The sequence below is a fragment of the Oncorhynchus masou genome, chromosome 31 (assembly GCF_036934945.1).
Source record: "Oncorhynchus masou masou isolate Uvic2021 chromosome 31, UVic_Omas_1.1, whole genome shotgun sequence".
In the NCBI taxonomy this organism is placed as follows: domain Eukaryota; kingdom Metazoa; phylum Chordata; class Actinopteri; order Salmoniformes; family Salmonidae; genus Oncorhynchus; species Oncorhynchus masou.
In genome coordinates, this window is record NC_088242.1 from 88,097,454 (window position 1) to 88,120,136 (window position 22,683).

A 22,683-nucleotide genomic window follows, 5' to 3' on the forward strand; every position below is an offset into this window, starting at 1 on the left:
CAACATTGTGATATTTTGAGTTTCTTCTGAAAGAACACGAATCGGTCGCTTGACTGAAACATCTCACAAAACGGACCGAAAAACATTGCGTTGAACGGACATCGTCAAACGTGCAAATGTTTAGAATAAAAAGCATATTGATTTGGAAGACCATAAATTCTATTTACGACGAGGAAAGTTTTAGAAAGTAGCCTATGCCATGCTGGAAAGGAATGGATTTAAAGGACAAACAACTGTATTCTTGGCGTCAGTGAATATCAAACAAGATATAATGAATGTCGTGCAATGTGTTCAAATAAGGCATTCATCACTTACAGTTATTGAAGAAAATGGATTTTAATAGTTATTGTAAGGGCTTGCCGTGCAAAAGGAGATCAACGAGCTGAGTCACACATTGATGAACCTTCATGGAACATAATCAAATGTAACGTCATAGTCAGTGCTGCATCTGCTTGGACTTCTCACTAATGTTCTCACCATTGGGAATGTATAGCTACATGGGTCTACATTGTAAATCTTCAACTGAAGACGAAAAACTGCGGCCGAGAGCACCTGGAATGTGAATGTGGACAGCAACCAACCTCGTGCATCATGAATAACACCAGGTTCATTTGAACAGCAGTGGAAAACACTGTAGTTGAATCAGTATAACTTATAGACAACAACGCGACGAATTATATAGCCCTGTACTCGTAATGGACAAGAACTGTTTAGCTTTTCAAATGGAGTTGACTCTTATGGTTGTTGCCCTCTTATCTTGGGTCGCGGTATGGGCGGACGATAGCAAAATAATATCAGACAGATATGCAGTCTACTGGAACAGCACGAACCACAGGTAAGGAATTGTACAAGTCAACTTTCAGTGATGTGAGTTTACATTTTTGGATAGATCATCCGTGAATCCCGCTTCAAAAGATCCGGACATATAGACTAAGCTAAAACAAACGGCTCCACAAATAGCCCAGCGCATTCAAAAGCCCCTTGATAACCATGCTCACCTTATCCCAATGAAGTTTCCCCCATAACCTTAATTCTCTGACCAGGCCTAGAAAAAGTTACAATTCCTTATTTAACAAAACATAATACTTTTTCTTACGGATATACATTTGACCTGCACGTTTTAGTTATTTATCCCAGGGGTTGCTTCTATTCATTAGGCCTAATTAAATCACTTAAATAACTATTGTTGTTTTTACCCCAATTATCACGTCTCCCTGTGTAAAAAAACCCAGACCCGTCAATGCATGATTTAACTTGATTTATGACATATTGCCAGCCTTTCAGGTTTCACATTCACAACGTTTTCACATTGCGTTCAACATGCATTGTGTTTGTAGTTTTGATTACGAAGTTGCATTTGAAGTGTGATAAAATACTGCATGCCTAGGCTAAATGTGACTTATAAACTAAGACTATAGCGATCTCCACTCAGATACACATCACTGCAAAATTCGGATTAAAATGCTTAATACATGCAGTTACATGTACACAGCTCTACCATAAACCATGTCATTCTATTGACATGCAACGTTTTGGTCTCACAGAATATCACACACTTGTTTCATTTTATCTCCTCAGTTCACTCCAGAGCACTGTTGATGTTTGGATATTTTGTTCTGGAGCTGTAGGAATGATTTTTTTTTAACATGAAATAGCTCTTTCCAATTAGTTAATAAAAGAAAGAAGGTAAAGATTAATAATAGCGTGAAGACATTAAGAAGGAGATTCCATAAGTTTTGAACTCTTGTGAAATTGTTTGTGCTGGGACTTGCAATATTCTAAGCATTGGAACTATGCCAGTAGAACTTAGAAAGGTTTAATCAGACTTAATTCCTTGTAATGTTTAGAGAGCAATTTTCTGTCAAAAACAAGCTTTTGTGGTAAGTTTTCCCACAATTTATGAAGATAATGTGTATAGATTATGAGCTAATTTCTCAAATTAGGGCTCCCGATTTGCGCGGCGGTCTAAGGCACTGCATGTCAGTGCTAGAGGCATTACTACAGACCTTGGTTCGGTTCCAGGCTGTATCACAACCGGCCGTGGTTGGAGTTCCATAGGGCGGCGCACAATTGGCCCAGCATCGTCCGGGTTAGGGGTAGGCCGTCATTGTAAATAAGAATATGTTCTTAACTGTCTTGCCCAGCTAAATAAAGGTTAAATAAATAAAAAATATAAAACATCTCCTTAAAAATCAAGAGATTTTTTCATGGCAGAGTACAGAGGTGAAACAAAAGAAATAAAATGAAATATGTCTACATATTTGGATCATGTTGAATTAGTTAGTTATTCCTTTCTCTTTTTCTTCTCCCTGCATTGCCTTAAATAAGCATTTCACTGTTAGTCTACACCCTGTTGTTTACAAGGCATGTGACAAATACATTTTGATTTGATTTGATGGGCAAACATAACACCGTATTCAGAATGGATTCCAGTGCAACACAATCCATCCATGGCTGCTTCAAGCACAGGAGGCTGCTGAGGGGAAGACGGCTCATAATAATGGCTGTACCGGAGCGTATGGAATGGAATCAAACATATGGAAACCATGTGTTTGATGTATTTGATACCATTCCACCAATTCCGCTGCAGCCATTATCATGAGCCCGTCCTCTCCAATTAAGGTGCCACAAACCTCCTGTGGCTTCAAGACCGCCTTACTTTTGTAGAACTGGAAATAACTTGTCTTGGCTATGCAGAAATGACTGTTTGAAGCCCAAGTGGAGCTTTTTGGATGACAGTGAATTTGCTTCCTTGTCACATAACAGTGACCTTTGCGGCTTCCTACACAAAAAGCAAAATCATGTGAGTGGTACATGAGTCTCCTGTATACTTCTATAAAGGGGATTAAAGTTGTATACATCATTGATAACCTAGTTTCTTAGGCAATAGTAGTACTGTAGTTTCGTTTTTTAAAGCCAATTAAGTGGTGTTGGAATAAGAATCTGTCTTTTCCCATAGCAATCATAGAATGCTGTAAGCAGAATTGTAAAAAACAAATCCTCATTCACCTTAACATTTAAATAAAAATGTGTGATGAAAAAGCAATAGACATGTGTCACGCCCTGATCTTAGAGACTTTTTAAATTCTCTATTTGGTTAGGTCAGGGTGTGACTTGGGTGGGCAAATCTATGTTTCTATTTCTTTGTTGGCCTAGTATGGTTCCCAATCAGAGGCATCTGTTTATCGTTGTCTCTGATTGGGGATCATACTTAGGCAACCCTTTTTCCCACCTTCAGTTGTGGGATCTTGATTTTGTTAGTTGCTGTGTGGCCTACAGAACTTTACGTTCGTTTATCTTTTGTTGTTTTTTGGTGTTCATCAAAATAAAGAAAGAAAGATGTACGCTTACCATGCTGCACCTTGGTCTCATTCCAACAACGGACGTAACAACATGTAATATGCATGTTTTATTTGGATGACTTCAGGAAAACTTTCTGTTGATTGAAAACAAAATAGCCAATTACAGAAATGTATGAATTAAAACAGTTCATATGTAATATTGTTTGGTTGTTGATCTTAGAAGATTTTTCCAACTATCTGTGATGTGGTTTATATTATGTGGTATTAGAGAGGCTAGAAAATCAGACGTATAGGAAGGATGAAAAGAAGAATGGGCTAGTATGACTTCGGCGTTTACAAGTAAGGGGCCTTAGTGAGGGATACACTGACATACCTGCTCTACATCTTCAAATACAAACTATTGAAATGGCTACATCTTCACGCCATGTATTTCTACGCCACAGATACAATTTGCATCACAAATTCAATCCAAATGGTATAACGATGCATCGGTGTATTGCTGTATCACGGTTGCATTTCTTTGAATTTATTTGCTATTGACCTCAGTAAGAGATATCAAAGTATAATCTCTTAACTGATCTTGAGCGGCAGGTAGCCCTGCGGTTAAGAGCGTTGGGCGAGTAATCAAATCCCAGAGGCAACTAGGTAACAAATCTGTCGATGTGTCCTTGAGAAAGGCTCTTAACCCACATTGCTCCTGTAAGTCTTTCTGGTCTGCTAAATGACTAAAATGTAAAAATGATCTATACAAAATGATTACATGCATTTTAACAACATATTCCCGGATAACTGTAATTTCATATCGCAGTGTCCGTTACAAAATTAGTAGTTTGAATAATCAAGTCTTACCTAAGCACACATTTATTAAGGAGATTGCTTTATGTAAATCTTATTGTCCAAATCGATTAGTTTTATTGGGGACTTATCTATGGTTTGAAATTGTATATTTTTTAGATTGGAACAATATTTGTAGTTCTTAAACATCTTTCTTATTGCCCGAGTTTTATATGCGAAGCTCTGGAATTTTTATAAATGCTAAATTTACATTTGTAAAAAATCACTGCGCATAGAGTGGATGAAATGCGCTGAAAATTATTGGTTTATATAAGGACCTTCCCTTGTCTTCAGTTGAACAGCCACTGACATGGCACTGTCATCCGTATTTTCATATGTACTCTCCTCACAGGGCTTCGGCATGTTGTCATTGCTATGTAACTTATGAGTAAATTGAATAGCCATTAGCTGTGCCACACGGAAAGCTATCTGACTGATTTACTCTAAGAAGTAATAAAATGTGATACTGTCGCCCTCCATTCTGCTTACTAAACTAAACTTAACGCCATGCTTTGTTATATCTGCTTTCCTCGTAAGGTCCCCTCCTTTCTGACCTAGTTTCACTAAGGTTATTGGGGAGTATTGCAGGGAAAAGGTAGTGGTAGCTGGTCTGGGAGGACACACCAGATTATATAGTACTCAATGATTGTAGTTTTTTGGGGGATTTTGGAAGCTTTGAAGTCTATGACGAAGGGAACACTTTTGAAATCATGAAAATCGGCTTGAGGTGGTATGACCTTGGAGTTTGTGGCTGTGCAATGGTAGCTTGGGGTTCCTCTAGGTGGCGTTGGATAGGTTTTGCTCTGCTCAGCAACATCGTCCGCCATTTTCTCATTCATGGTAGGAAGACCTTCATTTTTGATGTGTCGAGAGCCAAGACAAAGGAACAGGGACGATGATTGCAGCAAGTTACCAATAACCGTTTCATTGTGTCAAATGGTTTTCAAGCTAAATTGAATCTAGCTTGAACTACAGTCAATTATCAATTGGTGTTGACAGATAGTTTGTCTACTTTAAAACAAGAATTTAATAAGAAAATTCAGAACGTTAACCGCCTTCACAATGTAATAATGAGTTCCATGCTTTAACCTCACACCTTTGAAAGTGAAAAAGCATCACTTGGCTCAATGCCAAAACTGTTGGACAAGGGGAGAGAACTGGAATGAATCGCATGTTTTCTTCCCACAATGCTCTGCTCACATTCACCAATGGGCCGATTTAAATATATATATATATATATATATATATATATATATATACACACACACACGTCCTCTGAATACAGGACTAGAACCACTGCCTTTTAAGGACTGAGTAGCTGATTTTAGAGCAGTTTAAAGAAACGTTAAAATACGTGTATTTGTTATTGATGTAGAATACATGTTTTTGCTTATGCTGGTTAGAAAAGCGAGGTTGTAAAAGTGCCATGTTTCTCATGGTTCAAACAGTACATATACAGGTAGTGGTTGTCCCCAAAGGGGTTCTTCCTCCTCTGTTGATACTGCTGTTATGTCTACTACAATTTGTTGTGCATTTCCACTGTAGCTGATTTCTTGTATTTGTAACACAAAAATTACAAAAATGTAATGAAAAGTTACATTTGTTAGCTACAGTAAAAATGAAATTCCTGTTTAATTGTTTTAAGGCTTCAGATATGAAGATATGGCATCGGTGTCGAAGCGCTGAATGAAGTGTAATGCATTGTGTTTCTCTAATGGGGTTCTGCATTGAAACCACACTGGCCCATCGCACACAGGCAGCAGCAAACTGTCCTAAATCTGTTCCCAGTTTATCTATCTAGTCATTTGACATTAATTGAGTTTTCAATTTAAATTGGACAGCACTTTACGGGTCACTTGGTATGGGTGTGTACAACTCAGCATCCCTCTATGCGCTCGTAATTCATTTGATGTTTCATGAGAGTGGCTTATGCAATTCCATCCCTACTTCTCTGTGTATGAAATCTACAATTCCTTGGATAAAACAATGCACTCTACTGTTTTGTTAAAACCCATACCTCTTTAATGGGAGACCCATTTCTGAAGGTCAAAAACCAATGCCTCTTTCTCGCCAGTACTTCATGACATGAGCATGGACAGGAATGTACTGTACCCTCAACAAAACAGGGTTGAGTTGTCAACAGGGTTGAGACTACAGGTCTATGCCATGATTGGGACAGTTGCTGTGGAAACACTGACGTTTTTTCACAGTAATATACTGTAATTGAGAGACCGCCATAGACTAAGAGGACATAATAAATGTATATACGTAATTGATTTGTGTCTTGATAAAAGTTCCACCTTTTTTTTCGAACCCGGGAAATGGGCATTTTCCATGACAGAGCACAAGCCTTAGTATATTTGTTAGTTAGGGAATTTGATTAAATGAAAATATTGTCTGCTATGTTCACTGTACGAAACACAACCTCCTTTTAGACAGCCCTAATGTGGAGCCATTTCAACTGCCTCCTCATTTATATAAAATGGAAGGCCATCTCTGTTTCTAACTATTCCAATGAAGGTTCCTGTTTTTTTATTATAGATCATGAACTCGTTTGACTCTGAATTTAGAATTCATCCTCCAAGAGGTTTTAGTAGCAGGCTAGTGAAAGAATATCTGGGAAAAACTTTGACAAAAAAATTAATTCAACTTTTTTTTCTCTTCTCTAGAAAACATAAGACCATATGCCCATCTTAATGAAAATGCAAAAAAAAAAAGTTTCACTTCCAAATCTGAAAATTGCCTTGGAATGGAATAATTATTTTTACATTGAATTGGACGTTAATGGCCTGGCACAATGTAACATTAAAGGGCTCTTACATCTCATTAAAGATTAAAGTTGGTGCATAATATCTACAAAAGCAATTGGTATGAAAGAGGAATTTACTAATCAGTAATCTAGGTTCAAAGCTTCATTAAATAAAATGACCCTGAGAGTGTATGAGTTCAAAGTCTGCTTCATTTGGTAAGATACAGCATTTCATTTCCAATGTTAATCAAGGTTATGCTAATGTCGGACATGATGAATCGGGCTGGTTTACTGTCCTTGTCCTCATGTTAAATGCTAGACAAAAACATTACTATTCTTCAGTTATTTGTATCTAACAATGATTGTCTATATTACTCTACTGACGCATCACAATTTGTTAAAAAAATATAGAATCCTTTGAAAGTATAGTATTTTTGACTTAGGCAATGGTCTAGATGGTTGTTTGTGAAATTGCGTTTGATGTGTCAGAGATTACACATTTAGACTCTGGACAGGAGTGTATTGCTTTTCTGGTCTTTTATTATCTCTCTGAGACATGGGTGCTGAACAAATGTAGAGTTTCTTGTGACTCGGATGTCCTGTTTGTTCAGTCAGTCTGTCACCAACTTCTTGTGAACCTCCCTTCCATTGTCCCCCACCTGTGTCGAGACACTGAATATGACTGTACTGGTCACATTGTTGGCAGACAGTAAACTATGTGGAGAGTTTGTTGGCCTGGTTCCGCATGGCGCAGAGCAGACTATCTTGCCGTCAGGATCTCAAATAGTGAAGAACAACGAGTAATAACTGCCGTTTCATTTATTCAGCTTAGCTCTTTTATTTAGAATCAAAAGGTAAATGCCCATTTGTAAGACCTTTTACTCTTGTTTGTTTTATACCATTTTTTTGTACTTCCCAACAGTGCTTATCAGCACTTCGTCATTCCTTATACAATGCTCATGCATTTTAATGCCTGACCCACATTCTCTTTGCACATAAGCAGTCTTGTGTACCAAGAGAGCTAGAAACTTTGAACTTCGCTAGGTGTTCAGAACTGAACTGCAACATTTTCAAAAAGGAAATCAGGGTTGTGAGTAAAGCCCCCTAACCACATACTGCCTGTATTATGTTTGAACTGTGCAAACTGGTGTTGCATTCTCTCCACCACTCTCAGCCCAGGATAGGCCTATGGACTTCTGTTTTGCACGTTTTTGTTGCCATAAAAAAATCACTTTGTCGGTTTCTTTTAATTTAGCAGATTTAGGATATATTGGAACTGTGTTACCTTTCGAAAGCCTCCATGGGATGAGAGTCCAGTCTATCTGCTTCTCTCGCCTGTTCTTTTGTCCTTTCTTGAGTACTGTGCTAGCTCTGTCACTAGCTCTGTCACTAGCTCTGTCACTAGCTCTGTCACTAGCTCTGTCACTAGCTCTGTCACTAGCTCTGTCACTAGCTCTGAATTATTTTAGATGTTGATGGTGTACTGCTATCATGTTGTTTTACGCTTTCCTGCCCATTATATGAACATTGTTAATGTTATTGACTTGTATATAGATATAATTTTCTTCCTTTATTACTTTACCGCCAATCACAATTAAACCGGACAGCAGTTAATTGCTTGAACATGAACATCCTAATGGCTTCTTGCTTGTAAAAATATTGCCCATCATTTGATAAATGCAATGCCCGTTGTCGAATTCGCACTGCCACTCGTAAAAGTAATGATGGTGTTTTCCTAAGTGCGTCTGCTGTAATAGTTTCCATTTATTGATGTAATTTGGGCATAAAGCTCTCCCTCTCTCTTCATTACCCCTTCTTCAGGCTGTGATTGGGCTTATATCCTCAGAGGAGAATTCATTGAAATACTATAATGGAGAGTGGAGGTGTTCCTTCAGAACTATAAAAGGCATTTTAGACCGTTTTTCGGTAAATGTCCTTTGCTCATCCATTTATGTTGAGTTATGAAGTGGTGGATTACTTGTGGGGTGATGGAGCACCCTTTCAAAATAAGAAGCCACTTTTGCATCCTCTTGGTACCCACGCAGCACCATATACAATCACGAAAACAACATGTTACGTCAATGACAACTTTCCCTGTTGAATGTGTAGGGAAACAGAGGCCAGTGAAGCATATTAAACACAAGCGGTCTAAGAGACAGGAAGGCCTCAGCAGTACCTGCATATTGCCTGTAAGACTTTTACGACCTTTCTCAAAGAGCTTTTCCTTCAACATTAATTTGTTCGGCCGGACAAAAAGAATATATTGCTAATGGGATTGAACAAGATGTTTTCTCCATCCGTAGGGTGTATATCGAATATATATGTAGGAGAAAATAATGAAACACTCAACTGAATCAGTGAAGTCATAGGGATTACCTCTACTGTACTGCTGTAGCAGGATTCTAACCACGCTATCCTTCCCTCCAACAGAGATTCACAGGGTTGAGTCCTTGCGCCTTTTACTATGCTTTCTACGTTGCACACTTAATAAAGGTTTGATGAAACTAAAATGACACAACGGAAACAAATCAATGTTCCTTCCCAGTGAAAAAGGAGTGCACTTCAGACTGTAAAGTAATTAAGAAGGGTTAAACCACTTTCAGAGGAATGATGTTCTGGCATGTTCATTGTATTTCTGTGAAAAGGTACGCAGGAATGTATTAGCACAGATGTGTACTCTGAATTGAAGTGTTAGTTCTGGATTGAGGCATAGATTAGAACACGTTAATCATGTTTATATCACCACGTAGAAGTATATGCTTCACTGATTAAACAAAATATCCTGTGCATGATCGTCCAACCCTCAACCCCCAAAGGTAGTCTTGTAAACTTGACGTATGGAGGCCAGAAAGTAACATGATGAGGTACAGTCTACAGTATGTAGATCGGCATAGGCCTATATTTCAGCTTCCAATGTTTCCATTGTTGCAATCATTTTATTGATTGGTTGACTATTAAGTTGACTAAAATTGAACAATAAAAAAAGGAAATCTGTCACTTGGTCAAATATCTTTCAAGACAATTAATATTTGTAGTTTTTGATTATATTTAATGATATTTTTCTGGATTCAATTATTATGATAATATGTTAACATGTTAACCTGTCTTTGTTTTACATTTTTGAAAAACAGATTTGAATTATTCTAATTTTAATTACTGCATTTCTATATTGATCTCCGTTAAATAAATGCTTGATTGCTGGGCAACATACAGAGGATTATGTAGCTAAATATATAACCGCTTAACATTTTTTTTATTGAAATGTTAACAATATTTATTCCGCTATTTTGATATTGATTAGTGATTTACAGAAAAAAGAACATGTTTATTTGTATTTTAAATGTCGCAAACATGTTTTATTTTTATTTTTCATATCTCCTTGATTAGTTCACTTGTTTTTGTAGATAACTGATTTATGTTGTTTCATTTTTTTTTCTACTATACGCCTGACACGGTCAAGGAGTAACGCTACACAATCGTGGGCTCAAATACATGGACTACAGAAAAACAGAAGGACAACTCTCTGTTAGAAATCTTTAACTGCGTGTAGGTATTAGGTAACATTAAATGGGTCATGCAGTTCTTTAGTTGATTCTGAAACAAGGAATTAGTGAGTTGTTTATGTATACAGTAGTTTATTTAGCATGTTATAGTGCAAGCGAAAAAATACCTTGTGGTGGATATATCAAATAAAGATCTGCTGGAGTCCAAGTCAAACCAAAATTCTTTATTTCTGAGCTCAGAGAGAGTAACAGCGTTACACAGCGCAGTGTAGACAGTCTGAATTCTGAAGCATTGGGTGATAAGCACATATCTTTATAGTTCCTGTGCGGGACTCTCAGTTCCCTTTTTATCTATACAGGGACACTTAAGCAAACTGGTTTACAACACAGGATTATACTCCCAAGAACAGGAGATTATAATAGGACAGGTTAGTCACATACTTAGTTATGTGGACACATACAATTACAATTTTCCATGACAACCGCATGTTTGATTAAATTACAAACATTTGTGTGTGTGCAAAGTAGTGTGCAAAAAACAACAACCTCAAAACGAAATGTTGCGAAATATATATTAAGTCTATGGGTCTACCCATCTGTGAGTTCAATATGAATACCTCAATGATAAGAGTAATACACAGCTAAAACAAAGCGTGTTCGTCACAGTTCTGCGGCCAACACTAGCATTTCAACCAGACATACATACTTGTTTTTGGGAGTAAAACCTACCAGGACATCTGAAAACCATTTACCTCAGGATAGAGTAGGCTCTGTACCCAACTCCCTCCCTCCATGAGAACGACTCTACCCACTGAAAAGGGAGGGAGGAGTTGGGTACCCAACTCCCATGGAGAGTGGGGGGAGGGAGTTGGGTACAGAGCCTGTCGTTCTCATGGAGAGTGGGGGGAGGGAGTTGGGTACAGAGTCTGTCGTTCTCATGGAGAGTGGGGGGAGGGAGTTGGGTACAGAGTCTGTCGTTCTCATGGAGAGTGGGGGGAGGGAGTTGGGTACGGAGTCTGTCGTTCTCATGGAGAGTGGGGGGAGGGAGTTGGGTACAGAGCCTGTCGTTCTCATGGAGAGTGGGGGGGAGGGAGTTGGGTACAGAGTCTGTCGTTCTCATGGAGAGTGGGAGGGAGGGAGTTGGGTACGGAGTCTGTCGTTCTCATGGAGAGTGGGAGGGAGGGAGTTGGGTACGGAGTCTGTCGTTCTCATGGAGAGTGGGAGGGAGGGAGTTGGGTACGGAGTCTGTCGTTCTCATGGAGAGTGGGAGGGAGGGAGTTGGGTACGGAGTCTGTCGTTCTCATGGAGAGTGGGGGGGAGGGAGTTGGGTACAGAGCCTGTCGTTCTCATGGAGAGTGGGAGGGAGGGAGTTGGGTACGGAGTCTGTCGTTCTCATGGAGAGTGGGAGGGAGGGAGTTGGGTACGGAGTCTGTCGTTCTCATGGAGAGTGGGAGGGAGGGAGTTGGGTACGGAGTCTGTCGTTCTCATGGAGAGTGGGAGGGAGGGCGTACAGACAGTACAAACAGAAGTGTACATTGTTCCAAATACTGAATATGTTAGGAAGGCACGGGGTAAAAGGGTGTACAGTATGAGGATAATATGTCATTCTCTTAGACCATTTGTTATTAATGCCAAGTAAATATGAATGAAAAGTCTTCCATTTGGCTGTAGAATCTGATGATTAGTATCCCCCAGTGATGTCATCAGATTATGGACGCCAGCACAGCATACATTTCCCAAGATGCATCTTCTGACATATACAGTAGTCGGAGAAGGTGTTGTATAACCCACTACAGAACCCCCTGCTGTCCCTGTGTCTCATTTCTTCATCATAGACGGACATTTTTTTATTATTTTTCATATTGCATACTTTTTAACAATCTCTCTCAATCACTACAAAATATTAAATGAAATTACGCTTCAAATGTACACCATTTAGTTTATTAGGACACTAAAGTTTTATGAATAAGTACATCATCCAGCGAGGATGCTTGTGATCTGAACAGAAGAGACGAGAGCTTTAAGCTGCACAAAAGGACAGTTTTTCCACCCGGCTTGGTATTATGGTCTTTGCAGTACTATTGGGTCAGTGACGATTCCATCTTTGAACTGATGTCAGGTATGGCACCGGACTTTGGTACCAACTGAGGTGATTTGATTTCAACAACTGCACATGCTGTACTGGCACCTTTCTTCTGCTCTTTTCTCCTCTCCAGTCACAGAGCTAGAAGTGGGCTGACATGAATCCTTTAATATCTCCGGCAAATCACCTTGAGCTTTTGCAAAGAATTGACATTTTCTGTGTTGCTTGTGACACTGAAGTCCTGAATCACAGAGAGACTAATGGAGGTGACCTCTTCACTGAGCAGAGTGTTGAGAGAGAGAGAGAGAGAGAGAGAGAGAGAGAGAGAGAGAGAGAGAGAGAGAGAGAGAGAGAGAGAGAGAGAGAGAGAGAGAGAGAGAGAGAGAGAGAGAGAGAGAGAGAGAGAGAGAGAGAGAGAGAGAGAGAGAGAGAGAGAGAGAGAGAGAGAGAGAGAGAGAGAGAGAGAGAGAGAGAGAGAGAGAGAGAGAGAGAGAGAGAGAGAGAGAGAGAGAGAGAGAGAGAGAGAGAGAGAGAGAGAGAGAGAGAGAGAGAGAGAGAGAGAGAGAGAGAGAGAGAGAGAGAGAGAGAGAGAGAGAGAGAGAGAGAGAGAGAGAGAGAGAGAGAGAGAGAGAGAGAGAGAGAGAGAGAGAGAGAGAGAGAGAGAGAGAGATGTTTGAAGACTGGGACAGTGGCAGTAACAGGTGAGGGAACATGACTGGAATAGAAACGGAGCGAGGGTTGTCACAGCGCATGCTCCAGAATCTCTCCATGAGTAGGGGAAAGGAGCACTGAAAGTTGGTTACAAAGATCGGTGAGAGAATCGTTGCAGTCTCATGGTTTAGATATGTTTGTTTGGGATTCAGTCTCTTCATTTAGGACTAGCGGAGCTTGAAAATAAAACAATTGTATAGAAATGTGCACAAATGATGACGTGGAAACAAAGTGTGGTAATATAGGAGATATTATTAACACTAATACTGGGGCACTGCATCTTATGACTGCATACCACTATAATTACCCTTCATTGTTTTCTCTTCATTAAATTTCTCTCTGCACATTTCAAACCGTTTCAGCGTAACACTGTACTGTATAGGAAATACTACATTCTGAGCACATTAACCTCAAACGCACAAAGCCGACTAAAATGTATAGAAATACCGCTTCCCAATGCATCTGCAATCTACCATTTTGGCCAACACTGCAGGAGAACACCTCACAATAGCATCTCTACGCATCTGAATGCCTGCAGTGGTGTGAAGTCGGTTTTTTGAGTATCTGTACTTTACTATTTATATTTTTGACTACTTTTACTTTTACTTAACTACAATCCAAAATATATGTACTTTTTACTCCATACATCTTCCCTGACACCCAAAAGTACTCATTACATTTTGATACTTAGCAGGAAAAGAAAATTGTCCTATTCACACACACTTATCAAGAGGACATCCCTTGTCATCCCTACTGCCTCTGATCTGGTGGATTCCCGAAACACAAATGCTTCATTTGTAAATTATGTCCGAGTGTTGGTGTGTGCCACCGGCTATCCGTACATAACAAGTAAACCATAACAAGTAAACCGTGCCGTCTGGTTTGCTTCATATAAGGAATTTGAAATGATTTCTACTTTTACTTTTGATGCTTAAGTATATTTTAGCAATTGTATTTAAAACCAAACACTTTTAGACTTTTACTCAAGTAGTGTTTTACTGGGTGACTTTCACTTTTACTTAAGTCATTTTCTATTAAGGTATCTTTACTTTTACTCAAGTATGACAATTGCGTAAGACATTTTCCACCACCGTATGCCTTTACAGTAGGGAAGTATGAATACCTGACAATACCTGGGTGAGATACTTGGTGGTGTGTGAAACCCGGACAGCGGTAACCCAGGTGGCGGCGGGATCTCTCGGCGCTCAGCCTCCACTCCGGTGCGATGCTTAAGCGCGGTCTCACCTCGGGACGGCGGTGGAACCAGCTGTACACCAGGACATGGGGAGATTACAGAGCCTGTGGAGTGAGTTTAAACAGGATTAGCCATTCCAGCTCAGGTGCTACACTAATAGGATTAGGGAGTCCCTTTTCTTGTTCATCCCACCGTTAAGTCGAGTTACGGGCCCCCAAAACAAAGGTGTGCTTTTGAACGGTGCAACAACACACAAGGGATAGATGGGGCTCTTTAGGGGAGACCACCCTACTTTTAATGGAGCCCCACAAATGTTCTCTTGAGACTGACCCCTATATTGACTGTCACCCAACACATCGGGGGTCCCCTTAGTTGGAGATGGTACTTTAATTAGTCAATGCATTTTTCAGGGGATAGTAGCCACTTTGCTGGAGGAAGGGTATTGAGGGATGATTTTATTGTTGCTGACAGTTGTGATTGGCCTTTTAAGATTAGTGCTGCTTAAAAGACAAGTACCCTTACAGGATGGGGAAACATGGTTGTTTAATGGAAAAACAAGCTTCTAAAAGATGGCTTGAAACCTAGGACCATAGACGTACACAGCTTTTTCATTTACAGTTATTCAGTGGTGTAAAGTACTTTAGTAAAAATACTTTAAAGTACTAAAGTATTTTTTTGGGTATCTGTACTTTACTTTACTATTTATATTTTTGACAACTTTTACTTCTCTACGTTCCTAAAGAAAATGATACATTATTTTCTCCATACATTTTCCCTGTCACCCAAAGGTACTCGTTACATTTTGAATGCTTAGCAGGACAGGAAAAAAAGTCTAATTCACTCACTTATCAAGAGAACATCCCTGGTCATCCCTACTGCCTCTGATCTGGCGGACTCACTAAACACATGCTTCGTTTGTAAATGATGTCTGAATGTTGGAGGGTAGGCCTGGCTGTCCGGGGCGGCAGGTAGCCTAGTGGTTAGAGCCTTGTACTTGTAACCGAAAGGTTGCGAGATCAAATCCCTGAGCTGACAAGGTCAAAATCTGTTGTTCTGCCCCTGAAAAAGGCAGTTAACCCACTGTTCCCAGGACATCATTGAAAATAAGTATGTGTTCTTAACTGACTTGCCTAGTAATATAACGAAGTTGAAATGGTTTATACTTTTACTTTTGATACTTAAGTACATTTTAGCAATTACATTTTATTTAGACTTTTAGACTTTTGCTCAAGTAGTATTTTACTGGGTGACTAACTTTTACTTGAGTCGTTTCCTGTTAAGGTATCGTTACTTTTACTCAAGTATGACAATTGAATACTTTTTCCACCACTGGATTTATCCTTTGTTTTCAACAACAGTGTGTTTTTATTATATAGTTTCAACTGTGATAATAGTTGATAAAGCCAATCTATCTATGTATTTTATTCAACACCCTTACATCAATATGGAACCTCATGCAAATGCTCATTTTTAGAGCTAAGTTGGAGTTAACAGGACTTCAAGTAGCCCTATCTCTATCCATTTAAATGAAAACGGATTCTCCTATCACCATCACCTTTATCGGTCTGATTCCATCAGCGTGAACCCGTATCAATTTCCCGATCATTTTACATCTCAATGGGGGCGGTTACTGTGATGGACTGTGAAAAGGAGGGCTGATTTCTCTTTTGGGCCAGTTTTGTGGGGGAACCGTAAGGGATCTCCACATAATCCCCAGGTTTTGCCTTCAAAAGCCTTTCTCCTCTGGAAGGCTTTGAGGTTCTTCACACAACTCCCTGCTCCACAGCCCTTTCTAATAGGAGGGGTTAGAGTTTGTCCAAGGACAAAGGGAGGGCTTGTCCATTTAGGGCGGGAAGAGAGACACTTCTTGGTTGGCGTAGCTGGATATCTTCTTGAAGATCCTGAGGGGGCCTGCTGTTCATCAGTTAGACAGGACTCCCAGGGGGCCTGCTGTTCATCAGTTTGACAGGACTCCCAGGGGGCCTGCTGTTCATCAGTTAGACAGGACTCCCAGGGGGCCTGCTGTTCATCAGTTAGACAGGACTCCCAGGGGGCCTGCTGTTCATCAGTTTGACAGGACTCCCAGGGGGCCTGCTGTTCATCAGTTTGACAGGACTCCCAGGGGGCCTGCTGTTCATCAGTTTGACAGGACTCCCAGGGGGCCTGCTGTTCATCAGTTAGTCAGGGCAGGTAGACAGAGATCCCAGGGGGCCTGCTGTTCATCAGTTTGACAGGACTCCCAGGGGGCCTGCTGTACTTCAGTTAGACAGGCCTCCCAGGGGGCCTGCTGTTCATCAGTTAGACAGGACTCCCAGGGGGCCTGCTGTTCATCAGTTTGACAGGACTCCCAGGGGGCCTGCTGTTCATCAGTTTGACAGGACTCCCAGGGGGCCTGCTGTTCATCAGTTTGACAGGACTCCCAGGGGGCCTGCTGTTCATCAGTTAGTCAGGGCAGGTAGACAGAGATCCCAGGGGGCCTGCTGTTCATCAGTTTGACAGGACTCCCAGGGGGCCTGCTGTACTTCAGTTAGACAGGCCTCCCAGGGGGCCTGCTGTTCTTCAGTTAGACAGGACTCCCAGGGGGCCTGCTGTTCTTCAGTTAAACAGGACTCCCAGGGGGCCTGCTGTACATCAGTTAGACAGAGATCCCAGGGGGTCTGCCGTTCATCAGCTAGACTGGACTCCCAGGGGGTCTGCTGTTCATCAGTTAGACAGAGATTCCAGGGGGCCTGCTGTTCATCAGTTAGACAGGACTCCCAGGGGGTCTGCTGTTCATCAGTTAGACAGGACTCCCAGGGGGTCTGCTGTTCATCAGTTCGACAGGACTCCCAGGGGGTCTGCTGTTCATCAGTTAGACAGGACTCCCAGGGGGTCTGCTGTTCATCAGTTAGACAGGACTCCCAGGGGGTCTGCTGTTCATCAGTTAGACAGGACTCCCAGGGGGTCTGCTGTTCATCAGTTAGACAGGACTCCCAGGGGGTCTGCTGTTCATCAGTTAGACAGGACTCCCAGGGGGTCTGCTGTTCATCAGTTAGACAGGACTCCCAGGGGGTCTGCTGTTCATCAGTTAGACAGGACTCCCGGGGGGTCTGCTGTTCATCAGTTCGACAGGACTCCCAGGGGGTCTGCTGTTCATCAGTTAGACAGGACTCCCAGGGGGTCTGCTGTTCATCAGTTAGACAGGACTCCCAGGGGGTCTGCTGTTCATCAGTTCGACAGGACTCCCAGGGGGTCTGCTGTTCTCCAGGTAGACAGGACTCTCGGCTGGTCTGCTGTTCACCAGGTAGACAGAGATCCCAGGGTCTTCCAGATAGCTGAAGGAAGATCAATGTTTCCGATGCTAGGCCTACATCTGTCCCTCAGCCTGGTCTGCCTGCTTCTCTCTCCTCCAGTAGGGATTCAGACAGGCCCCATAGTGCTCCATTAAAGCACTTAGCATCTACAGTCAATGAGGAACCATTAGGTCCTTCCATTTCGCTTAGCCTCATTGGTAGCCTTCGCAATCAAATTTTTCTCAGGAATTGATATACACTCAGAAGGCTGAGTTGCTCACGACTGACTTTACCACCGCATAAGGAATGGACATCATGGTTCTCCGACCAAGATTGCTACACAAGGAGGTTGATGACCCCGAACCTTCAAAAAAAGGAAGCGCTACCCAACCGTACACAAGTAGTCCTCTGTCTCTTGGATGTTTTGACAATTTCCTCCCTTAAATCAGCAGTGTTTTTGCTTAAGTCTCAGGAAGGGCCATGACTACAAGCCTAAAGACCCTGAAGTACTATCTTGACACCACCTTTCAAGACTGATGGTCCATGTGTTTATGCTTTGGGCTTCCTAGACTAGCTTTATCACTCCCTGCTTCTTAGTTTAAGGGGTTAAGGTTCCTTGTCACTCCAACAGTCAATATAAAGCAGAAACCCCATCTGATGGCATTCTGGCAAGGCACAGAACTAAACTCTCTAGGGTTGGTTTTTTACTATATATACTGTTTAGTGGTGCATTGATAATCAGTATGCAATCAAATTACTTCAATTTGTATCATTGGACAATAAGGCAGCTGAAAGCAGGGTAAGTTTTTGATCATTATAAAAGCAGGGCCATGCTGATGCTCAGTTCAAAAACCACAGCTGTCAATACAAGCCTAGAGAAGCTCATTCAGAAAACCGGTCAATGACATATGCAGTGGTAACATTGACAAGCATGCCATTGAGTTATCTGTCTGGCGGAATGGTTCAGTGAGTGCCATTTGTGGCAATTTTGTGCTTTTCTCAGTTAACGATCCATCTGCAGACTGCAGGACAATCTGGTTTGAGCTTTTCTCAGTTAACGATCCATCTGCAGACTGCAGGAACAATCTGGTTTGAGCTTTTCTCAGTTAACGATCCATCTGCAGACTGCAGGAACAATCTGGTTTGAGCTTTTCTCAGTTAACGATCCATCTGCAGACTGCAGGAACAATCTGGTTTGAGCTTTTCTCAGTTAACGATCCATCTGCAGACTGCAGGAACAATCTGGTTTGAGCTTTTCTCAGTTAACGATCCATCTGCAGACTGCAGGAACAATCTGGTTTGAGCTTTTCTCAGTTAACGATCCATCTGCAGACTGCAGGAACAATCTGGTTTGAGCTTTTCTCAGTTAACGATCCATCTGCAGACTGCAGGAACAATCTGGTTTGAGCTTTTCTCAGTTAACGATCCATCTGCAGACTGCAGGAACAATCTGGTTTGAGCTTTTCTCAGTTAACGATCCATCTGCAGACTTCAGGACAATCTGGTTTGAGCTTTTCTCAGTTAACGATCCATCTGCAGACTGCAGGAACAATCTGGTTTGAGCTTTTCTCAGTTAACGATCCATCTGCAGACTTCAGGACAATCTGGTTTGAGCTTTTCTCAGTTAACGATCCATCTGCAGACTTCAGGACAATCTGGTTTGAGCTTTTCAGCCTGTTTACATCTGTGCCAGTATATTTTATTTAAAGCAGAGGAGAAGTCTTGATTTTTTTTATTAGGTTTTGAACTGGATGTTTGGAAACACTTTCTAATAATGTTCATAAAAATATTGTGATAAATATTTACTTAAGTTTATTAAGTACTAATTTATGAATAATGCATACACTACTTATATTTTAGTTTATTATTGACTTATTAATTAGACGTTTTTAGAAAATGTTACCAAATGTTTTCCCTCCAGAAGTGAAGAACCAACATTAAAAGAAACGTGGTGCACCCAAGTTTGGTGCCAAACAGCTGGGAGACTTCCTCTACCTCAACCAATTGGTTCACCCTTTCAGCTAGTTGTGGCTTTTTGGAACCGAGAAACCCGCCTCTGTGACCCCCCCCCCCCAGAAACTTCATTATGACAGAGATCCTTCAGAAATATTCAAGGCATCTGATGGAGATCAGGACGTGTCATCTTTTTATCTATTTTGTCAGGTGCACCAGTCCCTATGGTGTTTAATTTTTTTTCTGAGCTCTTGGCTGATTTCTTTTGATTTCCCCATGATGTCAAGCAAAGAGGCACTGAGTTTGAAGGTAGGCCTTGAAATACATCCACAGGTACACCTCCAATTGACTCAAATTATGTTATTATCTTATCAGAAGCTTCTAAAGCCATGACATCATTTTCTGGAATTTTCCAAGCTGTTTAAAGGCACAGTCAACTTAGTGCAAAATGGCTCAAGGACAACAAAGTCAAGGTATTGGGGTGGCCATCACAAAGCCCTGACCTCAATTCTATTTGAAATGGGCAGAGCTGAAATAGTGTGTGCGAGCAAGGAGGCCTGTGACTCAGTTACACCAGCTCTGTCAGGAGGAATGGGCCAAAATTCGTATTGTGGGAAGCTTATTGTGGGAAGCTTGTGGAAGGCTACCCAAAACATTTGACCCAAGTTAAACAATTTAAAGGCAATGCTACCAAATAATAATTGAGTGTATGTAAACTTCTGACCCACTGGGAATGTGATGAAAGAAATAAAAGCTGAAATAAATCATTCTCTCTGCTATTATTCTGACATTTCACATTCTTAAAATAAAGTGGTGATCCTGACTTACCTACGACAGGGAGTTTGTACTAGGATTAAATGTCAGGAATTGTGAAAAACTGAGTTAAATGTATTTGTCTAAGGGGTATGTAAACTTCCGACTTCAACTGTATACGCCCATTTTGGTTTCCAACCTGCACACCGTTTTTACCCGTTTTTAAATTCTGTACTGTATTGTCTTTCACTTGTTTTCTTTGGTGTGATTAAATTAAATCTTACACCATACAGTACTCAGATGTATGAAATGACGACGGCTGTTTCTCACCACATGCTGTACAGGACCCAAAGCGGGCGTCTCACCACATGCTGTACAGGACCCAAAGCGGGCGTCTCACCACATGCTGTACAGGACCCAAAGCAGGCGTCTCACCACATGTTGTACAGGACCCAAAGCGGGCGTCTCACCACATGCTGTACAGGACCCAAAGCGGGCGTCTCACCACATGCTGTACAGGACCCAAAGCAGGCGTCTCACCACATGTTGTACAGGACCCAAAGCGGGCGTCTCACCACATGCTGTACAGGACCCAAAGCGGGCGTCTCACCACATGCTGTACAGGACCCAAAGCGGGCGTCTCACCACATGCTGTACAGGACCCAAAGCGGGCGTCTCACCACATGTTGTACAGGACCCAAAGCGGGCGTCTCACCACATGCTGTACAGGACCCAAAGCGGGCGTCTTACCACATGCTGTACAGGACCCAAAGCGGGCGTCTTACCACATGCTGTACAGGACCCAAAGCGGGCGTCTTACCACATGCTGTACAGGACCCAAAGCGGGCGTCTCACCACATGCTGTACAGGACCCAAAGCGGGCGTCTTACCACATGCTGTACAGGACCCAAAGCGGGCGTCTTACCACATGCTGTACAGGACCCAAAGCGGGCGTCTTACCACATGCTGTACAGGACCCAAAGCGGGCGTCTCACCACATGCTGTACAGGACCCAAAGCGGGCGTCTCACCACATGCTGTACAGGACCCAAAGCGGGCGTCTCACCACATGCTGTACAGGACCCAAAGCGGGCGTCTCACCACATGCTGTACAGGACCCAAAGCGGGCGTCTCACCACATGTTGTACAGGACCCAAAGCGGGCGTCTCACCACATGCTGTACAGGACCCAAAGCGGGCGTCTTACCACATGCTGTACAGGACCCAAAGCGGGCGTCTCACCACATGCTGTACAGGACCCAAAGCGGGCGTCTCACCACATGCTGTACAGGACCCAAAGCGGGCGTCTCACCACATGCTGTACAGGACCCAAAGCGGGCGTCTTACCACATGCTGTACAGGACCCAAAGCGGGCGTCTTACCACATGTTGTACAGGACCCAAAGCGGGCGTCTCACCACATGCTGTACAGGACCCAAAGCGGGCGTCTTACCACATGCTGTACAGGACCCAAAGCGGGCGTCTTACCACATGCTGTACAGGACCCAAAGCGGGCGTCTCACCACATGCTGTACAGGACCCAAAGCGGGCGTCTCACCACATGCTGTACAGGACCCAAAGCGGGCGTCTTACCACATGCTGTACAGGACCCAAAGCGGGCGTCTTACCACATGTTGTACAGGACCCAAAGCGGGCGTCTCACCACATGCTGTACAGGACCCAAAGCGGGCGTCTTACCACATGCTGTACAGGACCCAAAGCGGGCGTCTTACCACATGTTGTACAGGACCCAAAGCGGGCGTCTCACCACATGTTGTACAGGACCCAAAGCGGGCGTCTCACCACATGCTGTACAGGACCCAAAGCGGGCGTCTTACCACATGTTGTACAGGACCCAAAGCGGGCGTCTTACCACATGCTGTACAGGACCCAAAGCGGGCGTCTTACCACATGCTGTACAGGACCCAAAGCGGGCGTCTTACCACATGCTGTACAGGACCCAAAGCGGGCGTCTTACCACATGTTGCCATCCAAAATGGACATATTATTTTTCTGACAAATGTTGTCAGACATACAAACAAACTCTGAATTGGCCATGCAGTGAAATATGTGTGAGAGGTTATGAGTTGGATTTAGATTTAAACAGCTTACTACTTGGATGCTACTTGGATGCTTGCTTCCTTGTCCCAGCACCTCAGAAAGGTAGCCTAGTGGTTAGCGCGTTGGGTCAGTAACCAAAAGGTTGGGGCGGCTGGTAGCCCAGTGGTTAGCCCGTTGGGCCAGTAACCAAAAGGTTGGGGCGGCTGGTAGCCCAGTGGTTAGCCCGTTGGGCCAGTAACAGAAAGGTTGCTGAATTGAATCCCAGAGCTG

General features: G+C 42.3%; 1 protein-coding gene across 1 annotated transcript in view; it reads left to right on the forward strand.

Moving 5' to 3' along the window:
* Positions 1 to 22,683, forward strand: part of LOC135524709 (ephrin-A2-like) — a 233,415-nt gene that overhangs the window by 427 nt on the left and 210,305 nt on the right. The window contains exon 1 of the mRNA XM_064952476.1: positions 1 to 835. This exon is cut by the window's left edge and continues 427 nt beyond it. Within this exon, the coding sequence (XP_064808548.1) occupies positions 696 to 835 (140 nt within the window). The 5' untranslated portion in view covers positions 1 to 695. The remainder of the gene's footprint in view (positions 836 to 22,683) is intronic.